Raw genomic sequence first — 12,198 nt, 5'->3', positions numbered from 1 at the left:
CACCGCACTGTAGAAGTAAGCCCGTGTGCGCAGGTGCATGTTATCACACGTGTAAGTCACACCGCCAACTACGGGCCTGGCATGTATACTACAGCATTTTTGGTCATTTTTGCAGATCCATGTGCATGACGATTGTTATCAAAACGTTGTCGTCTGAACGCAGAACTTTTTTGAAAATGAACACGAGAAACAAGTCCGTTTTCAGTGGATCGTTTTTATGTAAACATGGCCTAAAACTTCACTGGATTTTTAGGAGAATGGACCACTAGATTTGGTGGACTGGGCTTAATAAGGCTGCAGAATGGGCTTGAACGGTATCTATCTAGCTATCTAGCTATCATACCTTCATACTGTCCTAATATTTCGATATGGTATATGATGGTACTTTGTTAAATAAAAAAGGAGCTGGTGGTGGTAAACATTATTGTAGCATGTATTCCTGTAGGTGTGTGTGTTGCCTTGATAAATCATCATAAAACACTTCATTCAAACTTTTTTTTCTCTTTATGACAGAGTATTTTTGGGGCTTTTGCCTCCATTATAGGACAGCTTGAGAATGACAGGTGACGGGACACAAAGAAGGGGGATGACATGGAGCAAAGGCTCACAGGTTGGAATCAAACCTGTGAGGCTGTAAGGGCTCAGCCTATATGGGACACACACTCTACAAAGGGGAGCCAGAGATCACCCCATTCCCTCCTGTCAAACTTAACAAACAAAATCAAACTCACTGAAACTGTCTTGGTTTGTCTTTCCACTGTTCAGACAATCACCAACTCTGGTTTGGTTGGAGTAACCCAGTTCACAGAGTTAGATGTAAAAACATGCTGACTCTACTGCTGTGTTTCCCTACTGTCCCTCTCTGCTGTTGCAGGCCAGCTTTTTACCAGTCCTGCAACGTTATCCCCACCACTCAAAAGCCCCATTTCCACCAAACACTTTCGGTATGGTGCTTTTGGAACCAAAAGTAACACTTCAGACATGGTACCTAGACCCTCAGTTTGCTTAGCAATTGCACCACAAACAGTGCTCTTTCATGTGGGCAGGGTTGTTGTCACTCACTGTATTTCCTTTTTAATCAGTCTGCACCTCGTTTATCATCCACAGAACAAGGCGGCACGCCACAATTTTCAGAACAAAATAGAACAAGCTGCAGTGAGAGTCTCTCTCCATGGTATTTTTCTTTAAAAAGCAGATTTGTGCATTTAGTCCTTCTCAGGCAAGCACAGGGGTTTAGTGTTGCCAGCAGAGCACACGGGAAAGACTCTCTGAGGCGCTTTTTTTGTCAAAGTTGTCACAGTGAAATTCAAGGCGTGCTGCCAGATTCACGTCATCGACTCATGCATTGAGTAACATTACAAGTTAACGTTGCACCTCAAAAGTCTCAACTCAAAAGTCACCGGCAGTCGGCCCCGTGAATTGAGTTATTTTTTCACTCTGAAACATCCTTTATTTTTATAGTTACAGTTTACTAATATATGTAACACTCTCCACAGTATGAACAATGGTTACATGAGCCTCAAAACCAGCCACAACTCAGCCCTGAGCAGAGTGACCGCCCTCTATTGACCAATCAACAGACTGCAGTGTTCACAGCTCCACCTTTTAGTACCAGATCTGTGTGCTAGGTACCCCAACAGAAACGGAAAAAAAGCGTACCGAACTGAACTGAACTGAACTGTTCCATACTTCTTGGTGGAAACAGGGCTAAAATCACCATATTTTTGAGTTCAGTTGCTGTTCCATCAGTGAAGACTGAGCTCTGGTGGCGCGTGCTGTGCACTACAAACAATACATCCTCAATACAGCATCCTTGTATCAGTTTAATAGAAAGAGGAGGAGTGACTGTGTTGTTCATTATGTTTGCATGTTCTCCCCGTGTCAGCGTGGGTTTTCTCTGGGTACTCCAGCTTCCCCCCACAGTCCACCCTGCCTCTCACCCAATGTCAGCTGGGATAGGCTCCTGCCCCCCCAACGACCCTCAAGAGGATAAGCTGTTACAGAAAATGAATGAATTAAAAATCATATCTTTGGGATTTCTAAAGACCCAGGTATACTGTAATATCTTGATACCACCCAAGCCTAGTGCAGAATTATTCTAACTGAACTTGCAGCTGCTGATAAAAATACAAATTTCCTCCACAAAGCAATCTCCAAGAAATAGCTTGGATCGCAACAGAAGTGTATTCATGTAAAATTTATTCAAAGCCAAGTAATGTCTCTGAAAGATAACCATGTGGATATAATTACATTGATGCACCCTTATCAAAAAATGATGAATAAAGTTATACGCAGCACATGCTGTACACGCAGATGAAGTTTAGCTATGTACCACTTGACTTTAAAGGCTGACTATATATTTGTGAAGGGGCCCCAGACTTATTTACATGTATGTCCTTATAGGTACGGCCATAACCACATCCTGTGCTATTATGAAACAGCTGATCTAGGCCTCTCATCCCCCAGGCAGGCTTCAACCAAAAAACCTCTATAGGTGCAAGAAAGATACATGCACTGAGAGCTGTTGAACCTTAAAACACTGTATGACTTGCATGGAAAACACTCATCAGATAACTTTGAAAACAGGCACTTTGAATCAAAAGCTTGTTTCACCCAACACCTACCTACACTTTTAAAAGCACCCAGTGAATGTCACGGTTTCCGTTCTTACCTCTGTGACAAAAAGACAGCTTCTGACAATTTTGGCAATTACAAAAAAAAAAAAAAAAATACACAAGCAGTGAGGAGAGCAGTGACATTTCAGAAACCGTTATATGACTTAACCGTGATCAACAACACCTGTGTGTGTGGATTATCAGACCTGATACCGAGGTCTTTGAAGTCACATTAAGAGAGGTTGATACGTGCAGTTTCAAAGTAAAAACATCATATCCTCTGGTTTTGTAAACACGCATCACAGCGCCTATTGGCTGTGTAAAACTATGGCAGATTATTATGTCTTCCTGTGTTATATGTCTATGTACCTCTGGTTCTGCCGTACCTAATCATTTGGTGTTTCCTGTTACGAGTTACTGTAAATATGGAAACTGCTGCAGTTGCACAGTCAGGAGTTTTCTGCACTTTGTCTGAATTAGTGCACTGGAACATTTGCTGGTTTAAAAAATTGGTTGAAAAGTAGCTGCGACATTGTGGCGCAGATGCTCCTGGCGTTTTTTGTAAACGTGCTTATGCTGCTTTTCTTGTAAGAGGGGTCTCAGTTTCCGTTTGTGTGCTACCACTCACCTCAAACACAGTTTCCATTTCTCGCTGGACCCCTTACAAGGTTTTTTAACTGCATACCCGTAACACTTTGTACCATGACACTTACCCCACATGCAGGCGTAAACACACATTTCACACTTAACTGCTTCAGCAGATCTTTGCTGTTTGGTGGAGGAAAAAGAGTCACAGCTTGTGACCACACAGACACACCGCTTGAGTAAACATTCTCCCGTCTTGTATGCTACCACGAGAAGGGATTTTTTTTTCTCTGACATTTTGATGTTGACTCATGCGGTGTCTCTCGGACCTGAGCTTGGATGCAACCTGACTTGCATTGTTTGAAGTGTTCCTTGAGTTACAGTGTTTAAAGATGCAGCGTTTACTTTGGAGAACACATGCACTCAGCTCGGCTAGGCACCGATTATAAATTACTGTTCTGTTTTTTAAAAGGTTGTTTTTTTTTGTGTGTGTGTGTGTGTGTGTGTGGTTCAACATTTACTTTGACTTGTTGAGGAAAAAACATTAAAATATTTAATATCAAAAACAATTCACTGAGTTATTGTGTTAACAAGAGTGTGTCAGTTGAAAAAAAAAACACTCTTGAAATGCACTGACTTCCTGTGGGATGTTGGTGGCTGAAGCTGTGAAGATGTTCACCGCAGACTAGGTGCATAATATTTATTTTAAAAAAGCAGAACAGATTCAGTGCTGGGAGGCCCACTGACCATTTCCTTATTAGCACTAGTCAATAAATCATTTCGCACTGGGATTTTTTTTGTACTTTGAATGTAAAAAAGGTGCAAGGCTGTATAAAAAAAGCAGCAATGCCAGGGGACAGACGGGTGTCACTCCGGATTTGTCAACTGCTGATTTGTCAGTGGATGATAGCGTCAGACACCGAAGCACAGATGCACCAGTCGTGGCAGTATACACATGGGCTGCCAGCAACTACCATAATATAAAGTGCAAGACGGTCCATATAGGGAGGGAAGGAGAGGTGGTGGATGGGTCAAACCAACTCCGCACTTTCACCCAGGAGCCCCAAGTGAATTTTAAACCGACCCTGCTGTACAGGAACCAGTGAAGGGAAGCAGGGAAACTTTGCTGATATTGAACCAGCTGTGTGTCATCGCAGTGTGTGCAGATGAACGGTATTTGGCTTCCCCCCGTGCTGCTGCCAGCACCAGGACCTCCGCCGCCAGACAGGCAGGGATCTCCGGAGGAAGTCAAACAACGTTCATCTGCACACACTGCGATGACACACAGCTGGTTCAATATCAGCAAAGTTTCCCTTTATATTCATTGTCTTGTGTGGCGATCAGCAGTGATGTGGTGGTTCACTTTTACACTGTGATCTGTAGCCTATAGTTGGGCTTTAGCTTCTAACTATCTTTGTCTTTTTAACCTGTTGTTGCTGCTGAGTCAGTTTGACATCCTGGATATATCCTTCAAACACAGACTGTAGACCCCTCTGTCTGCTTCTCTCTGGAATCACTGGTTCATTGTTCCATAAATATGATAATATTTCTTCAGTGAGTGCAGTTAGTTACAGTGTGGGCTCCATGCTTACTGCGACAGCTTGTTGGACCATCACAGAGGGGCGGGGCATCGCAAAAGGTCAATTGCCTCTGGCCACTTGTCATTTTGTAAACGTGCCCCCAAGGCAAAGCAGTAGCTCTTTGCTATGACCTAATCTCTTTTACAGTAAGTCACTGTAAGTGCAGGTTCACAGAACAAACCAGGGGTGTTACTGAATTGAGTCATCACCTGTTCACTTTTTTAGTAATCCACATTATCCCAGCGCTGCTATGCTGCTAATCAGTCATCGACATCTGAAGGTGTGGCTCACAGATAATGAGACTGAGAGTTCAATGTTTGAAACAAAGGTCAGCCACTTTTATCTGGTGCACACTAGAGCTGCAACTATAAATCTATTAATGACTTCTGTGTCAACTATTAAATTAATCTCCAACTAATCTGATAATTAAGATATTTCTTTATCTTCAAGAAAAAAGTAATTGACTTCAGACATGGCTACTTTTCCCACAAATGTATTGTTTTATTTATGTAGACATGAAATTACAGTTATTATATAACAAAACATTGGAGATATCTTTTATGGGAGTCAAGTTAAACCTGCTGCTTCTACAAAATAATCATCACTTTGTACAGAAGAAATTAATGAAATTAAAATATTTACATTAAAAACGTATGTCAGGATCATGTCAGAGGACAATCCAGTTCTGATGTCTGTCTGATGCAATGAAAGACAAGACAAACTGTGACATTTGAGCCTCCCTACTACATTCAAACAGAGTTATATAAAGTATTTTAATACATTGTGCCAGTCTGTTCACTGGCATTGCGTGTGTTCCCGTGTTGTACCTGGGGACAATTCATGGACCGTAATGTCTTAACGTTCTTTCACCCAGACACACAAGGCTTGAAGAGATGTTCAAGAACATGCTGAAGTTGCAGAATTGCTTCTTGTGCATCACTTGTGCCTCAGCGGTGCAGACACTGTAGAGTTTCAGGTTGCTTGCTTGCAGACTGACATCTTTAGCGTCTGATTGTTCCACGCATGTCCTCATAAACATCATTGTTGGGGACGTGCCGCGGTTTCTTTGTGGTGCACAAAGTCTTGGTCTGGTGATGACAGATATGGTTGTCAACATGTTAGATGTAGGGCTATTACACAATAAGTAGTAGGATCCTTATTCAAATGTACTTTTTGTACTTGTCTTTGATGAAGCTTTTCTTTCTTAGATCATTGTGACATTTTAAAATGACACATTCAAAGTGTTTTGGTCAGGTGTGTTTTAAAACCTGACATGTACAATTAAAAGACAGAGATGGTTATTTCATCTATGAAGGGTGATCATTCTCTGCTATATATATATATATATAGATAGATAGATAGATAGATAGATAGATAGATAGATAGATTTAAATAAATAATTCACTTTTATCAACATATATGAACACTATTAATTAAATTGTAAATTGAAGTAAAGTTTAATTTAAATTATAATTAAAATAAATTAAATGAATTTAAATATTAATTTGTATTAAATTATTGATATATAGATATATATATATACATATTTACACACATATATACACATATACACACATATACATATACGCACAGACACAGACACACACACACATATACACACACACTCACACACACACATATGCACACACATATACACGCACGCGCGCGCACACACACACACACACACACACACACACACACACACACATATACACGTACACACACACGTATGTATATGTGTGTATATATATGTATATAAATAAAACCTCAATTTATATCACCATTTGAATGATTTAACTTACATTGAGCATGTATATACACATATAATAACATTATTGATGTTATACATATACATATACATATATCTATATCTATTTAACAAGTAACAAGTAAAACACATTACAGACAACAACAGCACCACACACTTCAGTGGAAATGGCCACACAGTGGAATCAACACCTCACAGGGTAAATCAAAAGTATGAAAGTCACGTTGCCAATAAATCTCTGCTTTCAAATAATAATTTCCACAATTTATTTTTCTGTGTGTGTGTCAGACGAGTACTGTCGAGAATAACAGGAACATGGAAACAGCCCCCGAGATTCCATCAGGGTTTGAGTCATGTTGTCAAATACAATCAAAGTACAAATACAAAGAAACACACACAGACACATAGACACACACAGACACATAGACACACACACACACACACACACACACACACTGAAACACATGGGTACCTTGATGAGCCATATGAGGAAGCATATGAAGATGCCCAGTAGCACAGCAGCACTGATCACAACAGACACCAGGAGCAGATAGTTGGTTGAGGAGTCACACGGCTTCGCTGTATCTGGTATTGATGGACACTGTGTTTAGCGCAGACTCAAGCTGGAAGGTTTTAAGTTTCTCTCGTATTTGCTCACCACTATACAGTAATCTTATCGCCTGTGACATCTGGACTTTTTTGGGGGATTTTTCATTTGCACATTGCTTCAATGATTTTACATTTTAGGTGAAATTCTCCCCATTTTCTGATACAATATTGTTTTAGTAAAATTACAAGTACTCCATTCAAGATTACTGGACTGAACACAAAATGGTGAATTACTTTCATGTCACATTTGTTAGTTACACCAGTAGCTTACTGTCAAAATGCATTTTTGTGCTGTGTATGATGATGAAGTTGAATTATGAATGTATATAAATCGATGAGGCTCACCTGTCACCACCAGGAGCACGGACCCTGTGCCTTTTGTGCTTATGGTTTGCTCGGAATTCACATCAAACTTCTTGTACACACACCAGTATGGTCCTGTGTCCTCAGTGGTCAAGTTTTTGATGAGGATATCCATGTTGGGGAATTCTCCATTTGACTGAATTCTGCCCATGAAGTCTTTGTGAAAAGTCTCTTTTTGAGAGCTGCCATCTATGAACAAGATTCGATTGTCCTCACTGAGACCCTTCTGCACAGCCAGGAACTCCTGGTCTGTTTCACAAGGTCTGCACTGGATGGTGATGGCTCCTCCAAAATCTCTCCATACCACTCCACTGCCCCCTACACAGACACACAAAACCCTGCACAGTTATTCAATTTCATCTCACCTTACATTTCATGAAGCTTTAAGAACTCATCCTGCCTTACAGCTAATCACTACAAACCACATTTGTTGAATTCTTAGATGTTATACATGTAACAAGTCTTACCTGGGCCACTCAGGACAGTGCAGGAGAGACACAGGATGGTTATGAGCTTCAGACAGACGGCAGACATGCTGAGAATGACAGTCACACAAAGGTTCACTCGAACTCTATCCTCAGTAGGAAATGCAAAGGTGTTTTTCACCCACACAACCAAATGCAGCTACAGCAGCACGAGACCTACATCTACGCATCTGATGTGGGTTGGGAAAGTGACTGCAGTCACACAGCTTAGACACATTATGTTGTGAGATCCAAAACAGCAACTTTTCTCTGAGGTCATGCCACTCATGCAGGAAGTTATTAGGCAAGACCAATCAGATACGATCCAGCTGTACCGTAAAAGGAAAGGCCCTTTTAAACTAGCTCTCACAAAAAGATCTTTAGACAGGGGGTGTGTGTTACATGACAATATTCTGTATGTTGTAAAGAGGAGTATATTCCAAGTCACTGGTTCCCAACCTTGGGTCCCGACCCTCATTGGAGGTCGCCAAAGGTTCACGAGGAGTCAAGAGGACTTTCTACTAATCACGAGACCAAGATACAGCTAGAGTAGGAACACACAGGCAAAAGGAGGGAAATGGGGATTGGCTACCAACAAGGGTGTGGAGGGGAACACGAGGGTGGAGCAGACAAGACTAATACAGAACAGGTGTGAAGGGAAGACTCCGGGAACAGGGAAGGACTAATAAGACAGGTGTGACAGAAAACAGGCGGGAGAACACACAAAGGCAGGAAGTGAAACCAGACACGACACATGAGGAGAGAATCTATGAAATAAAACAGGAAGCAGGTTAAACATGAATGAACACCATGAAACAAGGAACATAAACATCCATCCATTTTTAAAACCACTTCTCCTCTTGAGGGTCACGGGGGGCTGGAGCCTGTCCCAGCTGACAATGGCCAAGTATAAATCCCACAATGCATCAATGCTTCAATGCTGTTGAAGTCTGCCCACTATAGTTCAGTGAGTCTGCCATTATCGGGATTTCAACTGAGATGCCACCGAAGAAAGTTCAATGTAAGAAAAATGTTTTATAAATGTAACTTTATATCATAGCCCCGTTCATATCATAGCGTCATGATGGTACATGTTAGGAAGCTTTGTTAATGTGTCTGTGGTGAGGAAATTCACATCAAGCTTTGCCCTTGAATTATTTACTAACCACAGAATTTATCTGAAATAGGGACCACGGAACAAACGTTCCAATTTGGAAAACGATTACCTGTTTGCCGGGGCTAAAAATACTGCAGCTGATGGATACAGGTGAGTAGTTTGCTCCGTCATTTCTTTTAATTGATGTCTTTATTTCCAACATGACAAATATTATAAAACAGTAGTTAACTTATTTAATCCTTCCCCTTTTATTCACTAATTAATAACCTTTAACTTTCCTTTAGATATCCAACGTAGTGTTATATATGCCAGCATATTAACTGACTTTCTTAAATGCATGGAATAGAAATATCATGAATTGTTCATGTAACATGAAAATATATTCATATATCCATATACATACATACATCAGCTCAACATAAATCACAGCTGCAGATCCCTGCTGATTATCCACACCTTTTTTCATCCCTACATGAAAATTATTTCTTTACACCCTTTTCTAAACTGAATCATGTTTGGATAATGTTTTTGTTCGTGGAGAATGACATCCAGTGCACAATGTAAGGGCCGTTGTCAAGTCTGTCCCAATTTCGTTTAAATAGCCCTGCGTACTTGGCCACTTACATGCTTGAACACTATAGGCAAATGTACGTTCTGCGTGGCAAAACGTCACCAAAGTGTGTGCATAACCAAGTGCACTCAGCCAAGTGTGGAAAAATGGGACAGCGCCACTATTTCCATACTTCAGCACAACATTTTTTATGTATCTATGTTCGTATACTTCTGATATTGCTGCTCAGTTGTCAATCCTAAGTAATTATTCACTCTGTATAAAACTGCCTTTTTGTATTTTATTATAAAAATGTTCAATAATAATAATAATAATTTAAAAAACCCAAACATTTTTCCTCGTTACACTTCCTGGTTGGCGGTCACATGACTCTTAAGTAACCAGTGAGGAGTAAAAGGAATGAATTAGATTGAGGTAAATGAATATGAGAACTACTGAGGCAGATGCAGCAAATTATTTAACCGTGTTTAACCATGCTGCTGCAAATATTTTAACATGTAAATATTTGAATAATAATTGTAAACATAAATGTGCAAATACTTGACTGCAGAAAATGCATTTTTACAGTTTACTGATACACATAAATTAACTTAGCTTGTAAACCTTACATTAGTGTTAACTGGCCATTAACTAATATTTAGTTCCTTATTTATTCATCATTAGTTACCCAGTAACTACACATTTTTCTGTGTACCTTATTGTAAAAGGTCACCAAAAAAACTTAAAACAGACAGAGAATCATACAAGAAGTTACTAAAATATCAGAAAACCTCATCTCTAATGTAAAATCCATGCAAATGATCTGCTCAAAATTCATCCAGATTGCTAATTTTACCTTTAACTTCCTGCTGTTACTGCCTTCACTATTAGGGTTACTTGTACAATTTATCTGTTATTGTTATGCGCTGAATATGATATGAAATATCCATAAAAAAGTCACTTTACTCAAAGATAGAAAAGGGGTCCTTTAAGAAAAAAGGTTGCGGACTACTGTTCTAAGTAGATACACGTATAAACAGACAGCAGTGGAGATAATGGAAGTGCCCTAGGCAACCAACCCCAAGGGCAACAAACAAACAACAAAACAAACAAACAAACAGAAAACACTTTGCCATCTGTGTTTCTTTAGCCAAGTATCCCCTGATCAGTGCAAAACATTTTTGGCAGAGACACACAGTGAATAAACCTAGATGCAAAGGTGTTTGCGTTTGTGCGGCAGTTCATGGCAGATAACAACTGCACTGAAAATAGAAATATTGTTGATGTGGTCTATTGAACTTAAATTTACGTTTTTATTGAACTTGCAGTAGTATGATTATTTTAGGAATTATGCATATGCTGATATTTTCTAAATTTAAACATTTAAAAGTCTCACATACCTCCCGCAATACTCTAAAGTACCCCATTTGAGAACCAGTTTACAACATGGCCAGATAGAAACATAAAACAATATGCAGTTATATGAAATGAATTTAAAGGGTCTGTATAAACTCATCATTTCATTACCACAAGACACATTTTGATTTTTTGGCATTAAACAAGTAATCAGTCTTACCTTGGTCACTCAGGGCTGTGCAGAGGAGACAAAGGATGGTTATGAGGTTAAACCAGACAGCAGCATGCTGAGAGTGACTCTGATAAAGGTTTCACATCAAGTTAGAGACCACAAAACAGAAGTGTAAGAAAATGTTTATGGTTGCGCCTCACATCTGTTGACTGTCAACAACAAGAATGTAAAACTTGTGGGTAAGAGACACAGTCAACTAAACTGGTAAATCCAGACAGACAGTTTATACACAGTACATTGCAATGTGAGGCTGGCAGCTGTAATCTGAACTAGTGACTACAATAACTTTATGAACACATAGCATGAAATATATTATCACCTTTTCAAAAAAAAAAAAACAAGCCACATAACTCTTACTGAGAGGGAAGCTGAACACTAGACTGCTCTTCATCTGACACAAGTAAACACATTAGCAGCTGATGTGTTTTTGAGGTTGCTCTACAGGGATAGAATGTCGATGCATATTCCTCACTGAAAGTAGGTCAAAAGTTTAATGTCAGCAGAGGGTGGGAGGCCTCTGTGTTACAGGGTTATTATTGCCCTCTAGTGGCACGAGAACAAACATGTCTGAGTGTTAACCATTTAGAGGACATATACAGAACAGGTTATATACAAGAAACCCCATATTTAGCAGTTATAAGCTCTATATAAGCATTTAATAAATAGTTATTAACATATTATAATGTAGTTTCAGTGTTTATTTATTTATTTATGCATCTGTCTACAGCTAGAACTCCTCGTCCCCAATAAGTGGCATGTAAACACATACTGAATGACAATATAATATGGTGACAAATACTGTGTATTTTAACACCTAAAATGGCCTCTTATCTGCTTAAAACACATTACAGTGTATTATAAATTATGGAGGGTCCCAGAAGGATATGTAAATATAACTATAACAGGATATATGAATATAATCACATAGAGACAACAACAAAGAAACCATCAGCGAATGC

At 39.5% G+C, this 12,198-nt stretch overlaps 1 protein-coding gene across 1 annotated transcript; it reads right to left on the bottom strand.

The window, feature by feature from the left end:
• Positions 1 to 5,257: 5,257 nt before the first annotated feature.
• LOC125880052 (uncharacterized) lies at positions 5,258 to 11,701 on the bottom strand. Its single transcript, XM_049562284.1, has 5 exons — positions 11,228 to 11,701; positions 7,988 to 8,055; positions 7,503 to 7,838; positions 7,021 to 7,133; positions 5,258 to 5,868 (listed from the first exon to the last, which is right to left on the bottom strand). Exons 2-5 carry the CDS (start codon positions 8,052 to 8,054, stop codon positions 5,782 to 5,784), a joined length of 603 nt encoding a protein of 200 aa, XP_049418241.1. The 5' UTR covers position 8,055; positions 11,228 to 11,701; the 3' UTR covers positions 5,258 to 5,781.
• Between the last annotated feature and the right edge of the window lie 497 nt (positions 11,702 to 12,198).

This window comes from Epinephelus fuscoguttatus, linkage group LG19, assembly GCF_011397635.1.
Source record: "Epinephelus fuscoguttatus linkage group LG19, E.fuscoguttatus.final_Chr_v1".
Taxonomy (NCBI): domain Eukaryota; kingdom Metazoa; phylum Chordata; class Actinopteri; order Perciformes; family Serranidae; genus Epinephelus; species Epinephelus fuscoguttatus.
The sequence above is the reverse complement of the archived record's forward strand: the minus strand, read 5'-3'. Positions and strand labels throughout refer to the sequence as shown.